Source organism: Nilaparvata lugens, chromosome 7 (assembly GCF_014356525.2).
Source record: "Nilaparvata lugens isolate BPH chromosome 7, ASM1435652v1, whole genome shotgun sequence".
Taxonomy (NCBI): Eukaryota; Metazoa; Arthropoda; class Insecta; order Hemiptera; family Delphacidae; genus Nilaparvata; species Nilaparvata lugens.
This window is the reverse complement of record NC_052510.1, coordinates 14,563,149-14,586,338: the sequence shown is the minus strand read 5'-3', so window position 1 is coordinate 14,586,338 and position 23,190 is coordinate 14,563,149. Positions and strand designations below refer to the sequence as shown.

The following is a 23,190-nucleotide window of genomic DNA, read 5'->3' as shown; positions in this document are numbered from 1 at the left end:
TTTTTGTGATTTATATATTGGTTTTCTGTTTTTCATCTTTATTATACTGTAATAGACAACAATTATTTGTATCATAACTTGTAATTATAAGGAGATTCCCAAATTCAATTAAAATCAATCAAATTCGAATCAATACAGAAAACTGAGTCGAGAGATGAACTTATAATGCCTAATATAACAAGGAACTAGACAACATAATTGGAAAATTGGAATAATATGATTCTTAAAAGCAGCTTGGTGAACTGAAATTTCGTATTTCGATTCTAACTTCCATTAACAATTTTCCCATATTTTTCAAGTACATGAGGCAATTGTTAATTTTTGTATCTCGTTCTTGTTGTTGTTGTTGTTATCTTCTTCTTCTTCTTCTTCTTCTTCTTCTTCTTCTTCTTCTTCTCTTCTTCTTCTTCTTCTTCTTCTTCTTCTTCTTCTTCTTCTTCTTCTTCTTCCATTCCAGGTTTAGGCTCTTGCCTGTTTCGACTCACAACTCACAACCGTATTAATATATTATATATTAGTTATTGTATCTTGATAAGTATTCAAGGATAGGATTGCGAAGAATAGGAGGACAAGTGAATGATTTCATGAATGTTTTCGTAAATTGAATTCGTAGTACATAACTTATTTTTCTCAATTTTTCAAAGATAAACCAGTTGAGATTCAGTTACTATACAAGGGAAATGTTATTGCTCAGATAAGTTTTCAAGTGCTTAAGGAGTATATATGAGTTCAAGAATTGCTTGACGGTGGTTCGTAACCCACCTAGAGATGTAGGTCTACACTTATCTCTCATTATCATCATCATCATGTTCCTCATTACTCATGCACAATCCTGGAGCTCATGTGAGTATCAAAAACAGCAAAAATCTCAATTTCTTCGAGGTTTACCAACTGAAATTCAATTACCATGGTAGACCAAGGTAGACCCCTATAGATACATTCTATACTATATAGATACATTCTATACTCTATACTATCATTTACATTCTATACTCTCTGGTAGACCTACCAGCAATTTTGCGCTCCCGCAGCCTCCGCCAAAACTGCTCGGCTTTCCGCATGGGCCACCCGGACTCCACCTTGGCGCTAAAGCTGCGGAAGAAGCGGTACTCCTTCGCCTCCGCCATCTTGCACCACACACGCACGCACACACACTCACGACACCACTACTGGTCCAATATCAAGTCACTCATCACAACATTAACATCCGTTTTTGTCATTGTATCAGCACTATTGTATTACAACACTGGTAGCTTTGATAAGTAGTAATGATATACTGTTCAGAAGAGTAGTTGTGTACTAATGTCTAATACAATGTTGTAATAATAGAAATCAATGTACTAACACCACGTAGTTGATCAAACTATGATCAACACTAGAAAGTGCCAACACAACGTTTTGGTTTATGCCAATAGAATTTATTTATTTATAACACAAAATGAAACCCACTGGATAAGTAAAATTCAAAGATGTATTTTTAACAAAATTGATTATGCTTGAAGAATCGAAGAACCTATTGTGAGTTTGAGGGCTTTCCTATAAGAATGGTGGTAGAAATTTATTAGAGAATTGGAATACAGTAGATTAGATCGATTGATTTCTGATACATTGGTATTCTGAAGCTGCGTTCACACTAAAGTTATTAACAAAATGTTTTTCCGTTCTTATAGATTCTATTAGATTGAACATAACTTATAACACACATGATGAACATATGTGTTTGTCATGTTCCGTTCAATCTAATAGAATCTATAAGAACGGAAAAAAACATTTTGTTAATAACTTTGGTGTAAACGCAGCTTAAGCATGCTCGGTTCTATCAATTGATCAACTACAATGAAAACGAATAACTAGATTAATTGATCAATCGATTAATTATTGAACTAGAATGAGAATTGGAGAAGAAATCTGTTAAACTTTAGATTCTTGAGATACTATTTTATTTTTTTGGAATCATTTGTTTGTGGATATAAAATATGATACATGATATTACTTTGGATCAGTTTCTGATTTTTTCTGATAGGTTTACTGGAGTCGGTTGATTTTTGATTAGATGAATCAATTGGAATAACCAATGTTTATTAGAATTCACATGAATAAATTCAAATCTTGAGTTCCTGGTGAAGAAAATGATAGATATTAATAATTATGAGGAACACTGAGAAGCGTATAAATTACTAAATATTATAGAAATAGATTATGGAAAATGTTAGTAGAACGAGCTGCTATAATTTATCAGGAATGACAGGTTTAGAGAGTGTGCAACTGAGAATGCTTCAATGCTTCATGTATGTTTGAACTTTACTTTTTGAACAACTAGTTTGTGTTTCAAGGGTTGCGGAGCTGCCCCTTCAAACCGCTCGTTGTAAACAGTACACTAATTTGTAAATCTACCATAAAGATTATTCTCTTCTCCTCATAATTCTTTAATAATACGAAGTATCATATTATTGGATGGAACTAAATAAGAAGTTCCTGGAATCGTTATTAAGATTTTGGAACAGTGTAGTCTTCTTAAATCTTCACTGGATTCCAAAAGAAAAGTTTCATCAGTGTTTAATAATTTGCTATTGGATATCATGATTTAAAGCAAATCTAGGCCTATTCTCAAATTTTTAAATTTTTTTGAGTTTATCACATCAATTATTGTTACAAGTTATTCAAAAAGTTTCTAAGACAAGAATAATCTAGTATTGTGTAAAACCTGTCAAACTCCTACCAACAAGAGTGGGAAATCATCCACCAAATTACCTCTGCTCATTAAATTCAATCGTGAATGTTCATTCCATTGAAGTTTGAAAAAATCTATCCAAGAAAATTCCAATACGTTTGAAAGGGTTAGTGAAAGGATAGTAAAGGAAAAATTCAATAGAAAATTTCAAATATCGTATCAAATCAGATTTTCAAACATGACAAACCCTCAAATCACCTACTCATTAAATATCACAAACCAAATAGCTGTTTTTAAGAGATCATTTCATCAAATTTACGACGTCAATAATCAAGGGAAAATATAGAAGAAACCCGAAGATTCACGCAGTACCAATCGTTTTATAAGACAGGGGTGTAACACATGCTGAACAGTTACCAGCCAGCAAAAAATCCGCGAGGGCGTTTTTCGATGACTAGCGTCGTGAAGCAATCGTCAACCGACAGCAAGAAACGCGGCGACGCTACTGCGGTGCCAGGCGTCTCAACAGGTTAACGCTACGCGGCGTCGCGGCGCTACCAACTTAGCGCCAACTACAAAATCAGGCTAGCCAACCGCGCAAATGTGACCCAAATTTGTAGTCGACATCATTTCAGTGTCGAATCAATTTCAGTTGTTAATTAGTGCTGAAAGCAATCGTGATCATCCACACCACACATCATGCCTCAGTCATAATTACGATGAGAAGGTGGCGGTGATGAATTTTAGCAGAAATTAGTGAGAGCGCCCAAAGTATTATTGTAGGGATTGGGTGATGATGGAACAATAAATATTCAGTCTCATACAGTAGAAACCCTCTCACAAGTAGAAAACTAGAGATACTTTTTTTTAGATAGAATGAAAATCACAAGTGCTGATATGGGAACTAATTATATAGATATAAGAAAATCACTCTTAGATAGAATGAAAATCACAAGTGCTGATATAGAACTAATAATATAGATATAAGAAAATCACTCTTAGATAGAATGAAAATCACAAGTGCTGATATAGAACTAATAATATAGATATAAGAAAATCACATCTTGTATCCTGCAAGCGACTTAAGTCGTAAGGTCCGGGGGACTGGATGAGTATCCGACTGGAGTCGTACGATTTGAGTCGTGCTTATTCGAGTAGAGCCCAAAACAAAACTCCTACAATTAAGGATAGATGTCGATTTCCCAAGTGAAATTGCAGTTCGTAATCCAAATTCAGAAATACATCAGGAAATTCACATCTTATAATCTGCAAGATATGTTATAAAGAATAGTTATTGTTGTTAAAATTCCAAGGAAGCAACTGAGAATAGCTGAACAAGATAGTAAGAACAAGGAAGTGACTGGAAGGGAACCATTAGTATTTGACCAATTTTTTGGTGAGATATAAAGTGATTCGAGGAGGATTTCTCATCAGATTCGTTAGAGAATCTGGTTCAGAATCGGTTTCAAATTGAAATCGGTTGGAAAATAAAGAGCATTGTTGAAAGTTGAGAAACATCTTCAGTAGACGGTATTTGAATGGAATAGAGATATTAGGATAGTGATATAAGGTATTTGAATAGAAGTTATATTTTAGAAAGAGATCAAACTTCAGATATCTTCATAAATTTAGTATACAAGTTATTTATAAAATTAATCCAAAAAATGTAGCTTTTTGAACTACATAATTGCCGGATTAACATCATTGATCGACACGAATCCGGGACTAGAAATCAAGTACAAGACTTCTTATAAATTACTTATTGGGAATTAATCATTGAAGTCTGTAGCAGCTCTATTATAAATACAAAGCACTCATCCAATGAATAGAACATGCGACCTAATTGAATCCAGTCTAGCCGAATAAGAACGGAAAATTCTAGCAGGTAAACATTCTGTAATAGAATATGAGCGAATATTAAAGCTCTACTTGCGTGGGAGGATATGAAGGACATACAATTCTTTCCTCGCTCCTTTCATCATGTCTCCAACCCTTACTTACGTCACGTCTTAACAGCATATTCAAGAGGAAAATCGTCTGAACGTCTCGTTTATCATATTAGAGAGGTTTCCATCTATCCTTTCATGACAAAATATTTCGAGAATTCTTCTCTGGAAAAAAATGATCCGATCAGTCTTCGAATTTCCTGGAAGGACGATAGAAATTATGGGGCTAGCATCGGAAAATGTTTTGAGCAGAGAATTTTACAGTAAAGAGCTTCAACTGATTTCATTCTTAGTTAGTCTTCATTCTTGGAAGGTGATCCTGAACATTCATTATTGATTGAAGTATCTTAGTATAAATGAATGATCAATTTATTTCAATAATTTTGAATGAAAAAGACTAAGAAATTGTCAAAAACCACTGATTTATTGATAATTAGAAAGACCAGTTTCGGTTATTACACCATTGTCAGTTTTCTTAGTATTTTTCATTCAATATGAATAATTACCACAATATCAACTTCTCAACTACACAAAAAGTTCAATAATTTTCTTGATGAGAGATGGCTATCACTAGATACCAAATTAGATCTTGGTCATTAATATAATATAACCAACTTCTAGATTACTATCTCTTACCTCTTAATTTACATTCATTTTATCACTGAATAATTACAATCACTCCATAGAATCTATTATTGTTCAATGAGAGATAAATCATAAACCAATCAAAATTGAAGAATTGAATTCAGAAGGAGTGGAGATGAAAGCTAACAGAGGAAATTGATACAAACGAAAAAAAGGGTAAACAGAATCTGCGTTTACACAATGCGACAAGTAATTACAGAAGAAGAGAAAGAGAGCAAAACAGTGAGAAAGGGTTGGTGGTGTAAATATTGAACCAGAGTGGGAAGAGTAAGAAAGAATTGCGATAGATTGGAAAAGCTAAGATGAGTGCAGAATTCACAGCAGCACTGATAGGACGAGAATAGATCCCTCTCTAGTCTCTTCAGACTGTCAGCATTAGTCGAATGGGAAGCATTGGTATTATGCATTAGGAATACAGACAGTTTCAAGTGAATCTCACTGTAATGATTACTTTTTTCCATGGCAAACGCTAAGTATGCTTGCTTCTCCAGTGAGCTGCTCTAGACCACAAAGAACAAAAAAAAATGGAGATACTTCATTATTTTCAGTCGGGAATGACTCGAAAGTTGGCTGAACTGGATAAAAGAGTCATAAAACGAAGGGTTGGTTTCGTTAATTATGAAATTGGGTCGCTGTTTCCAGAGTAGAAGAGTTCGATGCTTGTAATATCCCTCCTTATGTTCTTTGCTGCTATGGTGGGGCTAATATTGGAGAGAATCTCTTGAATTTGATCTCTGGAAAATTAATAATTGCTTGTTGGTTGAATCATCTGTGGGAGAGATCTAACCTTGCGGCAGTCGCGCTGTTGTAAAAAGTACAACACTGTCAGTTTTTTTGCTGCACAAAACTATTGGATGAGGTGGTGTCAGTGAATGAGTCACCTATGCATTCCAAAACTTTCCCCCATCACTCCACTGAGTTGCAGTATCAACCGAGCAATGGTTCAGTCTTTAGGTGCCATTTAGTCGCGACAGTGCATAAGTCGCACTGTGCATAAGGTAGGGAAAGATACGGGGACTGTAAACGAACCAATAACACAGAATTGATGGCTTTGCTTGGTGTACCTTATTGGGCTATGAAATGGTAATCATCCAAATGTTCATAGTCGTAAAATAATCCAAGAAGATGGAAAAGTAATAATACAATTAATTAATATGTTTTGACAGTAAACAGAGTACATAACACTTGGAAAATTGGATGTTGTAAAAAGTACATTAGGATAAGAATAATAAAACTACTCTCGTACTCTAAATAATAAATAATAAACCTACTCTCAAATTGGAGCAAAGTATCTACTACTCATCAAATTTCACATTATTTGGAAATGTTGTTAGTAGGTTTCATTGGATAGGGGAGAGTAATGGTGGAAAGGTTATGTTTAGATGTTATGGTATATTATAGTCTTCACACCTATAGATTACACGAAACTATTTATATAAAAGATAGGCCATTTTTATATGCATCTTGGTTGCCCTTAACAAGAGTGTGAGAATCCATAGTATTTCTGAATCTTTCTAGATCCCAATAATTTGATTGATTGATTGATCAGGTTTCACTTTTTGTGTAGTTGAGAAGTTGAGATTGTGGTAATTATTCATATTAAATAAAAATACTAAGATATTGTCGAAAATCACAGATTTATTAATAGTTAGAAAGACCGGTTTCGGTTGTTACACCATTGTTAATCTCTGATAGACCTCTGAGTTTGACAATGGTGTAACAACCGAAACCGGTCTTTCTAACTATCAATAAATCTGTGGTTTTCGACAATTTCTTAGTATTTTTATTTAAGATTGATCAGGTATTTATTATCACATATTTTCACTCAATTCAGGTAGAAGTAATGTCAATCTAATCCAAATTAGTTACTTTTTTGAGTTATCCAATCGGTTTTTTGATTATATGACATTCCATCATAAATTATGTTTTCTCACTTCAATTCTGTTCCTTTTTTTTTCAAAACATAGAATCTTTGAAAATTCACGAAAATTACACGAAACTATTTATATACAAGATAGGCCAGGCCAGTGCAGTGTTTAAAAAGTACTTCTTGATTGCCCTAAACAAGAGAGTGAAAGTCCATACTATTTCTGAATCTTTCCCCCATCACTCCACTGAGTTGCAGTATCAACCGAGCAATGGTTCAGTCTTTAGGTGCCATTTAGTCGCGACAGTGCATAAGTCGCACTGTGCATAAGGTAGGGAAAGATACGGGGACTGTAAACGAACCAATAACACAGAATTGATGGCTTTGCTTGGTGTACCTTATTGGGCTATGAAATGGTAATCATCCAAATGTTCATAGTCGTAAAATAATCCAAGAAGATGGAAAAGTAATAATACAATTAATTAATATGTTTTGACAGTAAACAGAGTACATAACACTTGGAAAATTGGATGTTGTAAAAAGTACATTAGGATAAGAATAATAAAACTACTCTCGTACTCTAATAATAAATAATAAACCTACTCTCAAATTGGAGCAAAGTATCTACTACTCATCAAATTCACATTATTTGGAAATGTTGTTAGTAGGTTTCATTGGATAGGGGAGAGTAATGGTGGAAAGGTTATGTTTAGATGTTATGGTATATTATAGTCTTCACACCTATAGATTACACGAAACTATTTATATAAAAGATAGGCCATTTTTATATGCATCTTGGTTGCCCTTAACAAGAGTGTGAGAATCCATAGTATTTCTGAATCTTTCTAGATCCCAATAATTTGATTGATTGATCAGGTTTCACTTTTTGTGTAGTTGAGAAGTTGAGATTGTGGTAATTATTCATATTAAATAAAAATACTAAGATATTGTCGAAAATCACAGATTTATTATAGTTAGAAAGACCGGTTTCGTTGTTACACCATTGTTAATCTCTGATAGACCTCTGAGTTTGACAATGGTGTAACAACCGAAACCGGTCTTTCTAACTATCAATAAATCTGTGGTTTTCGACAATTTCTTAGTATTTTTATTTAAGATTGATCAGGTATTTATTATCACATATTTTCACTCAATTCAGGTAGAAGTAATGTCAATCTAATCCAAATTAGTTACTTTTTTGAGTTATCTAATCGTTTTTTGATTATATGACATTCCATCATAAATTATGTTTTCTCACTTCAATTCTGTTCCTTTTTTTTTCAAAACATAGAATCTTTGAAAATTCACGAAAATTACACGAAACTATTTATATACAAGATAGGCCAGGCCAGTGCAGTGTTTAAAAAGTACTTCTTGATTGCCCTAAACAAGAGAGTGAAAGTCCATACTATTTCTGAATCTTTCTAGATCCCAATACTTTGAATGATTGATCAGGTTTCACTTTTGTGCAGTAGAAAAGTTATATTGTGGTAATAAATTATTCATATTAAATAAAAAGACTAAGAAATTATCAAAAACCACAGATTTATTGATAGTTAGGAAGATCGGTTTCGGTTGTTACACCAACCATTGTCAATCTCTGATAGACCTCTGAGTTTGACAATGGTGTAACATCGAAACCGGTCTTTCTAACTACTGTATCAATAAATCTGTGGTTTTTGACAATTTCTCAGTCTTTTTATTTGAGATTAATCAGGTATTTATTATCACCTTTTTTCACTCAATTTAGGTAGAAGTAATGTCTATCCAATCCAAATTAGTAACTTACTTTTTTGTGTTTTCCAATCGTCTTTTGATTATATGACATTCCATCATAAATTATGATTTCTCACCTCAATCTTGTTTTGATATTTTTCAAGAGATGGAATCTTTGAAAATCCCAAAATTACAGGAATTTTGAAAAAAAATACACTTGAAAATTTTCGATATTACAGAAATGTAGAAAAATAGACTGGAGTTTGCAACAAAGTTTCTTCAAATCCCAAAGAGAATTCATTCGAACTGAAATTATCAAGATAGTTGAAGCAAGTTATATCAGCGCATGAAACAGAGTGTACCAAAGGTCACGAGAACATTGAACCTGACAGGAAAATGGTTGAAAAGTGTGATCACAAAGGAGCACAATTAATCCACTATCAGCAGCCGGCTGGAGCCATCTAATTGAACAATTGCATAATTGAAACAGCATGCGAAATTCATTTACCCTATCAACAGTCGTGATCATATCGCTGAGTTGGCAAAGTTGGCGAGGAAGGTAGTGTGTGAATAAGAGGATGATTGATGATGAATAGACAAAGTAAAGAAAATGTAGATACAGAATAATAGAGACAGAAAGAAAAGAGGGAGTGTGTATACATGATTGAGGAAGAGAGGGTGCGAGAGAGTGTGTGAGAGAGAGAGAGAGAGAGTGTGAAGGGGGAGAGAGAGTAAGATTGATTGAGTGCTTGAGAGAGGAAAGAAGGGGAAGAAGAAAGAGAGAGTGTGTGAGTGAGACAGAGAGAGAATGATAGAGAGAATGTGTGTGAGTAAGATTAGAAATATGATGAGGGAGGAGGGAAAATCAAGAAATAATGAAAATCAAAGCTAGGAGAGAAAAGTATTGATTTGAGTATAAGGTTTTATCTAAATTGATGATGAATAGACAGAGAAAAACATAAGAAAAAGTGAGACTAAGTTAGAGAGTGAAAGAGAGTGGATGAAAGTAAAATGGCGAGGAAAATGTAAAGGGGTCGATGAACAAAGATTGAAAACAAAAGTACTGATGTTGTTAAAGAGAATTAGTTTCTCGTTTGATTGGTGCGCTTGACTTGAGACGGAACATCTATTTCAATTTCATCAATCAATATTCAAAGTTTATATTTGAATTATGCATCTGTTTGTTTGTGGCAATTATTGCAATCAAGCAGAACAACACGTGCTTTCCAATGGAAATTCGAACTGAGTGTGATACAGATATAATTTAACACTGTTGTACAAGCATTGTTTCTAAAGATGTATTTAGAGATAAATGGAGAAGTTACATTCTATACTCTCTGGATGTTTTACTTTCATATACTCTGAATTTAATTGGTTTGCAATCATACCGTACCAATCACAAATGAGAGCACACTCCCAATTCTACCCTTGCTTATTCTACCACTCATCTGGATTTTCGTTAAATTTATTACAAATATTGATTCTTTACTTTTAAACTTCAACGCTATGTTACAGTCTACATTTCATCATATTTATTTCATATAAATTCACATGAATAAAAAGTTACATAATAAATTAATATTTTTGAAGAGGGGTTTATTGATGGAATACGAGCATCTAAAGTATGATTTACTTCAAATTGACAGCATAGGTTAATAGGACGCATTGAGTTTGAGAGAATATAACATCATAAACCCTATAGAGTAAAGACCAGGAATGACGTCCTGGAAAAATCATTGAAGATCCAAGGCTGACGCTCAAAACAGAATTTAATGGAAATACTCTTTAGAGGTCTGAGTGATAATATGAAATCCTTAACAATCACAACAATAATTTACAATATACAATCAAACTATATTGTATGTGGATCGATAAATTTTGAAAACGTTTCTATGGAGTAGTCCAATATAAAATTTGGAGTATTGTATGGATATATATAAATATATATATATATATATATATATTATATATAATATATATATATATATATATATATATATATCTATATATATATATATATATGTAAAGTTGTGCTCCTTGGAGGGTTATCTCTATGATAGAGCCCCACGCTGTCAAGCTATAATTGTGTAAAGTGGTAAATTGCAAATCCCTTGCAGATGATACGATGTTCTTGATCTTTATAAGAGCAGTTGTTAAATTCCCTCTTTTGCGAATAAATTCACAAAAAATTAAGGCCGTCCGGCTCGCAAAATTACTGGGTCCAAACCTCAGCTCTAGCTCAGTGGTAGATACATGAATTTTCCAAATACAATTAATTACCATAAGGTTCAATGACCGGTGATTAATAATTCTTACCGCTGCTTCTATGAAGTTCTTGAAGAATACCAGTGAGGAAATTAAAAGAATATCTGATGACTGATTGTCAGTAACCATGTACCACTAGAGAATGATAAGGACCAACATTACTATAGTTGTTTCTAGTTGATTCTTAAAACGCTCGTCATGAATACAGGTATTCACCAATTTATCCTTCCAAAATTCCTTAGAACTTACAACGCCAGTTCTTGAAGCTCTCTGGATCCTTATATGATATAACTGGAACCTTATTAATATAATTTTCGATATACTTATTCTGGCAGACTAATATGACTATCATCAAAGGATGATAAATACTGAGTGCTTTTAATAAGGTCAATATTACTTGATTCAATAATTTTATGTGCTGCTGAATATTTATTGGTACTAAAACAACTCAAACTGTATATCACGAGGTGAGTTAGGATATAATAAAAAATTCTATGATTTTGTATGCTGACATAAAACACAAAATATATTCCCATAAAACAGTGTATATAAAATATTCGATATCTATAATTTTTCTTAAATAAATTCTTTCTAAAATCTGAATAATTATCACAAGATTTGCTAATATTCACAATAGCGAGCTTTAAAAATTTATAAATATATTATATATAATACTGATGCTTAGACTTCCAGTTAATTCAGAATTCTACAAATAAAAACCTGTTTAGTCTATAGATTTGACATGATATACTTTGTTCAATTAGCAAAAATAATAATTAATAAAATTGATATTCAACATGAGATCTCAGGGATTTATATGAGTTCGGGCCGTGCATGGAAGTAAGCTTCCTACATATATCAAATAAATATATAATGTTCTTATGAACTATGTGATAATACTCAACACGTTGTGACTTCTTATTGGATTTAAGTTAATTTTAATAGCACTTTTAATTAATTTCCCCACTATATTTAGAAAGGCCTTGTAACGAGCTCGTTTGATTTATCACTCACATAAATGAAGTTCTCGACGGTCTCGTGGATTGAATTAATTATTTCCAATAATTAATCAGGCAGGTCCCTTTCGTCTCTGCTGGGCTAACGCGTGGTCCAGATCATTATAGCTTTCTTTCCGAATTAAAGATATAATTATGGGAATTGATTATAAATTACGAACTCTTCAACAACACTGAGTTCACAGATAATTTTAACATTTAATACAAATATTTCACATTTAAAAAGGGTTTGGCTTGATAATTTTAAAATTTAAAAGAAGAAAGAACCCTAAACTCTATGTGCGTCCTCTCAGGTCAAGATCTTAAGCCAGAAGAAAGAGGTTTTCAGAAAAATGTATCTCTTCCTAGAACAATTTTGTAAGCTTCTTTCTGATTGGTCTTCAATTTAGTAGATTCAATACAATTGGTCGCCTCAGAATCAGGGCTTCTTCAACTTTATAATAGAAAAAATTTAAATAAAAAGTTTTTATATAAATACATGTAGTGTTTATCTTAAATTAATTTCATAAATAAATCGCAACATACAATTTTAATAGATAATAAATTTAGTTTTTTATATGAGTTTTGTATACTCTGGATTTTCGTGCTTTTTTAGATTATAATAAACATTTATACAGAAATAATAGTAGTCTGTATTTCTACACATCAACCTTCCTTAGTATTGTGATGAATTTTTTAAATAGACCTCATGAGAAGAGAGAAAAATTGTGATTACCTTTTAAAATGAAAGAATTTGCTAAAGGAATAGTTAGCGACCGAGCGATAAAGCTTACTTATCAGTAACTGTATATTAGATAAGAGTACCGTTCTGTACCGAATATTTTCTAGAAAATTATTCAATAAAATTATAATTATTCTGCAAATAAAGCACGAATTATTTACGAATTGCTCATTGAATTTTGAGGTTACACTTTGTTTACTGCCGATCAGATGTTTAAAGCGGCTCAAACACAGCTGACTGATTCAAAGTATTTGTCAAATGTCATGCCGGTTTCATGCAAGGTATAATATCTTTTCTAAAAATTATAAACTATCAATAAAAGACCAAGAATTTCGAATAAAAAATAAAATGTTATATTATTGTTGAAATTATTTATTACTTAAGAAATTATATTATAATGTCAGGTCTTATTGTAACTAACTAGGTCATAGCATGAACAGTATATTATTGATAAACACAGCAGAAATTAATTATAACAGTCTCAAACATAATAAGAATTGTATAAGAATATTAAATTATTAATTATTATTTCAACTGAACCACATGGTGATCGAATCTCTTTGGCAAGCCTAAGCCAATCATAGTGCATAGAAATAGCACCAAAAAGGTGATCGTTTGAAAACAACATATGTTAATCTACTATCAGACAACAAACTGCCTTATCATATACGCTAGCACATGTACATTGCATAAGAGGAACTATGTCTAGAAGATTAAGCAGTTTTAAGAATTATATAAACTGAGTTATTATTGTAATTAAAGGAATTATATTCTACTGCCTGCCACTGACGTCACATCTACATCACAATCGTTCTACCAATGGCAAATTTTTATGCAAATTTACTACACCGAGATTCTCAGAAGAAAGGTCTAGCCAAGAAGCTTAGAGAAAAAGACTTGACTTCCCTTTTGAAATCCTCACCGTTCAGATCTCTTTATAGTTACCAAGACCTATTCGTAAAAAATTCTTGTTCGATTTTATATGTTTTATTTGTGAGCCAATATTTTAGGCTATTCTATTTGTTATTCATAAATCTATGTTCAGCAATCGGTAAATTAAAAGTTTAAAGTTAAATCATCCCTTAATTAATTTGGTGAAGGAGATATTTAAATTAAAATTCCCCACGTGCCGAGACCGAAGCCTGGATTGCTGCCGACCAAACGATTTTGATCTAAAGAAGAAAACCACGACCGCCAAGGAATTTCACGTGAGTTATAAGTTTAAAGGGGCCCCAATCTACGCTTCGAAAATATTTCAGTGCAGAAAGATATAAAATTTTCTTCGTTAAATTATTGGCCACGCCGACAAGCGCTTTAGCATTTAAGAGCCTAGAATTTATTCATATAGAATTTCTAAGAATTTGTAGTTGATTAGCTATCCTCCGCTGCCAGAACCACGACCCCGAACAATTTTAAAAAACATTTTTTATTCATTCTTCACTATTTTTTCAAAACTGTTAAATTTTATCAATTGTAAAATTCTGTCAAATCACGCATGGTATCATGCAAGTACAAGAAAACTGCTAATCATTTTTGTCAATGTTGAAACACTTTCAATTTGTAAATTATATTCTGAATCTGCACTGTGAGATCATATATTTTATTATAATATATTTCAATTTTGTTAATTCGTTTTCTGAGTTCGATTATTTCTTAAGCCTGTCAATTATTGTGTCTGATACGTTCTATATCATCAAGAACCGATCTAATACGATCATTGGAATAATTGAATTAAGCTGGATATTGGAACAGGTCTAAGTGGATGTAGCGAGTGGGGTCAGATCGAGATATTTATTCTTTGTCCTTACCTGCTCATATATCAGCTTTTATCTGTTACCGACCTCGACTTAGGAGCGAATACATCAACAGTACCGCAGATGCAGCCAGAGATCATATAATTTCCTACAATAGAGCTTAAAACCCGACAAGACTCTGTTCTCGAAGTATATTCTGAACGATATTTGGTCCAAGTACCGTCTTTTAATCCTCAGAACTTATTAGAGACGCAGTCCCGTAAATTATCTACATCGGGATTTTTGCTCGACCTGTATGATTTTGTATGCTCATTCTTCACAGGTAATAATTTTAAGGTATCCGTATTCAGTGTTTAGCGTCCGCTACACTACTTATAAAAATTTCATCACCATACAATCTGTCATTAGAAGAATCAAGGGTGAGCGAGCGTTTAGGCCTCCCGCGATTCCGACAATTGTATTGAATCTTGTAGTGAATCAATCAGTCTGGTGTACACTTAGCGTCCACGCACGCAATTACAAAATTTATAACCTCAACACCGTTGAATTAGTACAAGATTCACTCTACATATGTGAAGCCGTTAAAAAACGCTCCACAGTATATATAATATATCCTTTGTGAGTAAATTTTATATAATTCAACCTATTATACTGGTTGATCGAATGATCAGCTGATTCGCTCAGTATTGATTCAAATAATTATCGATTTATTCAAGATCGACTGATTCATTTAAAGTTGTAAACAAACAATTCTAACCTCAATGTACATGCAAACTTTTATTTTTTATAATCCGCCAACAATAAGTAAGCCGCTTTATAATTTTTAATTTTGCCAATGGATTCTCATAGTTGTTGAATCACAATTATACATGTTTTCTTATCATTTTTGATAATACTATTACTCCTAATCGCTAATAATATTCGATTTAAGTTGATTGATCCTTTGACTAGGTCTAACCTTCTTTCCATTTTATAATTCTATTAAAATTCATTGGTTCATTTCAAAATATTTGATGGTACTAAAGTACCACGTGACAATATATATATATATAAAAAAAATTTGACTGAAGCAAGTGTGAATGAACCCTTTCAAGTATGAATATAAAACATCCCGGCTACTTTGACATTTTGGGATGCCTTTAATTCTCAGTTCAGGAAAAACATTTTCTATTATCAGACCATTCCTCCAATCTCAGTCTATCTCAATGAAGTTACCAGGCATTTCAACTCGAAACTGTTTTTGATAAAATAAGTGAATTTGCTGTGCTCCCTACCACTCAAAACTTTATTCACTCTATCATCAATTGAAAGCTTTTTAGAAAGCTCTACAAAAAGTATATTTTAACAATTCCAGAAGCAAGCGAAGGTTGAACGTTTTTATCAATTAAATTTGATTGAAGTTGGAGAAGTATGGTGTCAAGGCTATTAAAGTTAGTACTGTGATACAGTTCAATGCCCTGTCTACTTAAAGTGAGCACTGACCTATCACAATGAATCCTATGTTGGCCGATAACAAAGTTACACACACATTATTATCGTGTGCAAACTGCACTTAATTCGAGCGACAGACGATGGAAAAAAATCGAGAGAGAGAGGCCACAGTCTGAAAATAAAACGAACAAAATCGAGAGGCCGAGAAAAGTTGGGAAAAGTTTAGAACAAAGTGAAGTTAGCGAGAAGTACAAGCGTAGCGATAAGCGGAAAACCCCCCGAGAGGCAGACAGTGATAAGAGGAAAAGTACACGAATATAGTGAAAGAGAGACAGGAAGAGGAGGAATAGAAAAGACGGAGTGAGTAGTAAAAGTCAGCGATAAGTACTCAGAAGTCGTAAAGGTTATAAGTTTGGACTTTAGTCGTCAACTTCTCCATTATCCGACAATAACTCTTCACTCAAGTTCAATTAAGAGAGTGCGTAGACAAGAAGGGTGAGTAAGAGAGAGATTAATAAAGAGAATGAGAAAGAAAGTCACTCACCACTTAGATGTTTTTCCGACTGACTACGAGGCTGCTTCAGTACCTGCAACACGAATTATAAAAATTATTGCCGAAAGTCCATAAACTCAAGCGAAAACTGATAATAATTCCATCCCTGAAACGAAAGAGATCCATCTGTAAAACATGTTGAGTTTTATTTTTATATCTGTACTTTATGGAAGTTGTGAGAAACTAACTTTATGGAGGTTGTTCTGAAACTAAAACGAACAAAAAGGAGAGTTACTAGCAATAATAGTTAACGGCGCTCGGCATTAATTTGGCGCAGGTTTCAAGGTTATTGTGATATTTCATGAATTTCATGTTTGTACATGAGTTTTGATTGAAAAAGCATTCGGATAAAATATAATGCAAATTTTAAGAGAATATTTGTATTGGTTTATAGTATTACGCCATTGGCTAACAAAATATAATATATGATCTCGTAGAATCAGAGCGACAAGTGCCTCGTTAACATTTGTAAATGTTTTAATCAATGTTTAACACAACGTTTGAATCAATGTTTGTATTTTAAACATTTTCCAAGCAAGTTTTTTTTTAAATATCATAAATGAACTCACAGCAAGCGCACAAGTTCGCTTTCCTAGCTGTGCCCATTCTATTTATTCATTCGAAATGTATTATTCATTTCTATGATTATGTATGTACTGTATATTTCAATTATTATTGTATTATTAATTGAAAATATTTCTAGTAATTTTGTATTTTGGCGAAAAGAATTTTTCTTTTAATGAAATTATCCTATTTAACAAATGGGATAAACTATTATACTATGGGACTTATACAAATGGGACTAAACATGACACTATAGTGGGATCCACGTTATAATGACAGTGGATGAAGATAGAAGAATAGCGATGCCGATTCTCTGCATAAATTAATCATATTTCTACACTGTCAAAAACAAAATTGGTACCGTTGTGGACCTAGAAAAGGATAGTACCACCGGCTTTGTCGAATGATAGACAAGGATATCAAAACCAAAGTTGATCAGGGGGGGGTACCATCAGCAGTGTGAATCAGAATGACTACTAATGACGATATTTTTGTGTGGAAGAGCTTGAGAAGGCACCCCTGAATACGCAAAATATTATAAGCCATTTTTTTATTTTGTGAAGAATTTATAAATCTTAATTTTTTCTTACTGTTCATAAGGTTCTTAATCAATAGCTGTGTTTTTATCATATCCGTTTTATTTATGGAAGCACTATAATCATAATATATATCATAGAATATATAATTTATTATGACATTGGAGGAAAAACTAGGCTGAACCTGTACTATTTCTCTCCAAAAATTTCGATAGAATGTTAATGTATTAATTTTCTTATCAAATAAAATCTTTATTTTTCCCAAAATAATCATTACAATAACAATGGTTATGGAAAAGTACAATATCAAATAGAAAATGGAATAATATCAAATAGGATAAAATATGAATATATTAAACGGGAAGTCCCTGCAAGGTTCGGAAAAACCTGAGCGCAGAGGCTCAGTGTTCAATGATTAACAATAATGTAAGAAAATAATTACTTGTGATTGTGAATATTGTAAAAAATAATTATTGTAATAATAATTGTCGTATTGCAATTAAGTAATATTGTGAATTTGAATAGATAAAATTTGAATTTGAACTGACCCTGCGCTTGACACAGTCAACAGCATCCGGTGTTGTAGGCGTGGTGGCGGTAGACGCGTTGCAACTGATCGGCGGCTTGGCGTTAGCAGCGGAGCGGACGAAGACTTGTTGCCCAGTTCGTGAACGGCTGTCGCGGTCGGTGACGGCGGACACAGCTTCAGCGAATCAGCTGACGGCGACGGAAGCGGAGACGGACTGCAGCTAGATTGGATAAGATTGGATTAGATTAGATTGGATTAGTTCTTTATTGATGTATGTTACAATATATACAGACTTGGTGAAGATTATGGAAACATCTTAATATCTCTATTACAAATATAATTTTTTTTCATAGTAATTCGATTTCAACTGTTTTACATCCATGAAATCAAGCCGGTAAAAAGCTGATTGTAGAACAAATAAACATATGATTCTCATTACAGTATACTGTAATAAAATCATATGTTTTCTTTACAGTCGAGTATGTTTCCTAGTTCCGAATTAGTAACAGCAAAACTGGTACAAAAATCGACTTTTAGCGCTCCAGCTGGAAGTGTTGTCAACTACAATCAAGAAATTCCAGATTCGAAACTTGTAAACTAGGTTATGTTTATAGAATGCATGTAGTAATGTCAGCACAATCAGGTAATGTTTTCTGTTTCTCAATTATTCTTTTCTAGATTATTATGACAAAAAATAGGGTAAGTTACTTGGACGTTAATGTCTTTTGCAGTGCTCGAATGAAATTCTAGTCTCGGCGGACGCCTCTATTAGAAACATCATTCTCGCCTGAAAAAGGCCCTTCCCGTCCTTGTGACTTAAGATACTATTACAATATGTTTTATTGGTGATCTTATTTGTATAAAGAAAACTATACTTTTCTGTTGCTTCATAATTTTTTTAAGAATTTCAAGAGAAAATGGACGACGAAAATCGCATATCGATATCTATTACCGTTTAAAAGTTATTCACATTCAAAGATACTAATAAATAATAATAATGAATAGTATTCCCATTTATATGCAAATAAGCAATCTAATGAATAAAATGTACATAATATTAAAAAATACAATATATTAAATTTACTAAAAATATAAATAAATTGCATTTTTTCGGAAATTAACCTACTCAACCATGGGAAACCCATGTTCTAGATCAGGTGTAGTAGTAATACATTACATTTAGAGTGGGGGTGCAAATACATTGGGTAAGTGAGCTCACATATATTGTTCGAAATTAGGTTTTCTATATTATCTCTTCCAGTTGTTGTGATCCAGTTTTTAACGGCGCATTTAAATGTTCTTGAGTTTTCTATTACCTTGATGTGTAAATGTTTAAAAAATGTAATGAATGAGTAGGATGAAAATCTGACAGATCAAATTATTCTTTTCAAATATGTGAGTGGAAGTTACTTATAAGTTATAACGAACACTTAAAAAAGTGAAATTTGATAATTAAAATTGTTTCTAGATTTCTATGTAAAGTACTCATTTAATCCATTTTTGTATGATTTATTAGTATCTTTGAATGTAAATAACTTTGAAACTTGTAACTTAAACAACACTTATCAACTAATGGGAAGTATCTATCCTCCTACCTAGACGGAGGCGTGCAGCTAGACCGCAGCTGCAGGCAGTCGGGCCGCTTGGCGACCGCGCTCCACCCGCCCAGGTCGGGTTCCGAGGACGACTCCAGCAGCAGGCGACTCTGGCGACGCACCCACGGGTCGCAGGCCGCGTCTGAGTCGTCCTGTTGTTGCTGCTGCTGTTGTTGTTGCTGCAAGCGAACGCCGCGCGTCAACGGACGACTGCGTCGCAGCCGCTCCCACGTCTCTTTGCGGCGCAGTTTTGCACCCGAACTCAAAGCTGCAACAATTTCATTCATTATCAGTTTATCAGTTATGTACTTTGTTCTAGTTATGTAGATTTGCATCAGTTAAGCTCTTATCTAAATCTAATCATAAATAATACAGGTGGTGTGTATTTAATCTAATCTTAAGGTGCGTTAAAATTTATGCGCAACGAACACGCGCATTTCACTTTTCATAAGATGATGCTATTCCTATTATATATGTATTTTTACAGAAACAGTAAGATACAGATTTAATAAGCTTAGCATGAGCTAATGAAAAGTGAAATGCGCGAGTCCGTATCGCATAAATCTGCACGTACCTCAAACAGACAAGTAGTAAGTGGCAGAATAAGTACAAATTGTACAGATTTTTTATTGTCTGGTTAGTTGTGCTAGAATATTGTTGAAATAGAAGAATAATTGCAAATTATTAACTAATATGTCTAAATGGATAGTTTGAATAGCTTAATCTTATGTTCCCGACGAAGCCTATTGTATTAATTTGTATCAGATTGCTATTGAAAATTCTATTTCCCTTGATTTTCATTTCATTCCTTATGAGTAAATCTATATCCTAACTTCAATTCAGTTTCATGAATTAATTTAAAGTATTAACCATTTTGTTGCAACGTGTATTTACTAACTTAATCAAGTTGTAAAATCATTGAACATTGAAATATAATATTTGGAAAGATATCTTCAACATATTTTTGATTTGATTTCCTCGGCCAAGATCACAGATTGGTGAGGATTGGGTTCTAATTGGTGGAAGAAGTTGAAGGCGGTCCCACTGAAAAAAGCTTCCTGATTGGCCAGATTTTAGTCCTTCTTCTCCCCCACGCTTCGTCATAACGCTTCCTATTGGCTCTTGCTTCTGTGATACCTGGTTCTAGTTCCGTACAGATGGCAGCACTTCGTGGGTCAGATTCTACTACTCTCACAACTGCATAGGTGTTGGTGTCATCCACCACCAAGGTCAGTTTTTTCAATATTATTCTCCAATTCTCCAGAGTCATTGCACGATAAACTTGGTCGGTTTGGGATTGATTCCAGAAACGTTTTTTTTTTAATTATTGATTGAATTAGATAAGAGTATGATAACTAACTCATAGCACTTCTTTTATATCTGTTTTAAGAATTGCACCTTCAGGTGATTCAAAATATTTATTCCTTTTAGAAAAACACTGATAACATCACACATTGTAATAATTAATTAATTCATGGAATTCATCCTATCAATTCATATTCATATTCATGAACCTCCACAGTTATTATGGAAAAGAGGAAACATCAATGCTTTCAACTTCACTGACAAGTAGACTGAACCCACATTATTATACATTATTAGAAATGGCTGTCATTGTGTCTGAAGCCCAAAACATCTCAATTTGAATAATTTAGTACATTATGCCCAGTTTCAAGGACACTTATTGAATTCATTGAATCTTGTACCATTATTACATAACTATAAAAATATGGTTTGATGATCAATCAGATTTGATAATTGTTCCAGAAAACGGGGATAAATCTTCTAAGGTAAGATATACATACCCACAAATTGTATCCACATCAACGATATAATTCAAACTACAAAGCAAAGAAGCAGCTCTACTCATAATAAAAAATAACCAATTGCCATTTATTTCATTGCAAAACTATTAGTTTCAACTCTTCAACTCTAGTAGTGTTGTAATGAAATAACGTGTACTTGGTCTTTTTTTATTGAGTTCTAATATTCAGTAGTCTCAAAAATAAGAGTGAGCTCTACTCACGTTTGCCATGCCGGGGTATGGGCGGCGACGCAGTGCCAATCCCCGACTCTGGGTCGGCATCCCTGGAGCTCGAGGACTCGGACTCCTCTGAATCAGGCGACCGCCGAGACTGCAGCGAGGACGAGCAGTCAGACAGCCACGTGAGACTCGAGCAGCGCGAAACGGCGGGCGACGTCTGCGTGCACACGTCCACCAGTGGATCCGTGGCATCACTAAGGCAATCCTCGTCGTCGTCCGGAGGTTGCGGAGGAGGTGGAGGTGGCGGTAACGCAGGCGGCAGAGCGGCAAGGATGACAGAGGTCCTGGACGAGTCGCCGTTCAACAAGGAGCTCAGTTCTTGGGCGATGATCGAGTTGAACTCCTTGAGGAGGTCATCGGACCAGGCGTCGAGTTCTCCGTTGCGGGGACGCCGGTGGACGCCGCGGTCCGGGAGGGAGTTGGATCTCACCAGAAGGGAGCGTCGCGATGCTTTGCTGGTCAGTGTGGACGCTCCCGAGGGACGCTTGTCGACCGCAGAGTCGGGCGTCGAGGGCAGGCGCCAGCGGTCGAATACTTCGCCTATCTCGTCCTGCAATCAAAAATAAAGAAAATTTTCAAGGGTCATCTATGAAAATGAATGCTAAACATTAGTCATGATCAATATATTGTCACGGAAGATCAGTCATTTAATGTTGAATTCAAGTAATAATGTTAAGAAATCATGATCAATATATTGTCATGGAAGATCAGTCATTCAATGTTACTCGAAATTCAAGTAATACAGTTAAGAAAATAATAAATTAAAGTAGGCTATAAAATAATCCTGTCTGGAACACACATCTTTCCTTGACGTCATTCATTCCAAAAACTAAATAGGCCTTATGGATTATTTAGTCAGCCTGAACCACCTTGTTAGGTAAATTTTTCAAGATAAATTCTCAGTTTTAAGATTGTTCTAGAAATCTGCACTTTATGACATAGGCATTTCCGGTCCTCCATCTACTTCAGCATTCAATCTTAGCATTCAGTCTGTAATATTCTTATTATGATGGAAAAATTTTAATATAGTGGTATTGCTTCTGCATTTTTTCACACATGGGTTTTGTGGCGATTAATTAGTATGTGAGTTTGATCAAAATCGTTTAAACCGTTTCGGAAAGAGTGGTGAAAAAACATGGTTTATTAATTGTTGAGGTCATTTCTTCATTTCATTGGCGGTGCAGCTGAACGATACTCATAATCTCAATACAATATGCTCAGAGGAAATTCCACTGTATAATACTGCTTTACAAGTTGAAGACGAAGATGAGTTGAAAATGTTTGAATGCATAGAGATGACAGATGAATGCTTTCTCTCGATTGTCTCAGGAATCAAT

At 33.8% G+C, this 23,190-nt stretch overlaps 1 protein-coding gene across 3 annotated transcripts in view; it reads right to left on the bottom strand.

Moving 5' to 3' along the window:
* LOC111064370 (rho GTPase-activating protein 7) overlaps nt 1–22,404 on the bottom strand; it is a 213,084-nt gene extending 190,680 nt beyond the window's left edge. For 2 of the 3 annotated variants that reach the window (XM_039432123.1, XM_039432124.1), the window contains exon 1: nt 1,010–1,374. In XM_039432123.1, the coding sequence (XP_039288057.1) occupies nt 1,010–1,127 (118 nt within the window). In that variant the 5' untranslated portion in view covers nt 1,128–1,374. Of the gene's footprint in view, nt 1–1,009; nt 1,375–16,576; nt 16,620–18,233; nt 18,435–19,809; nt 20,078–21,835 lie in introns of those variants that run through there. The other variant, XM_039432125.1, reaches the window with a different exon arrangement.
* Between the last annotated feature and the right edge of the window lie 786 nt (nt 22,405–23,190).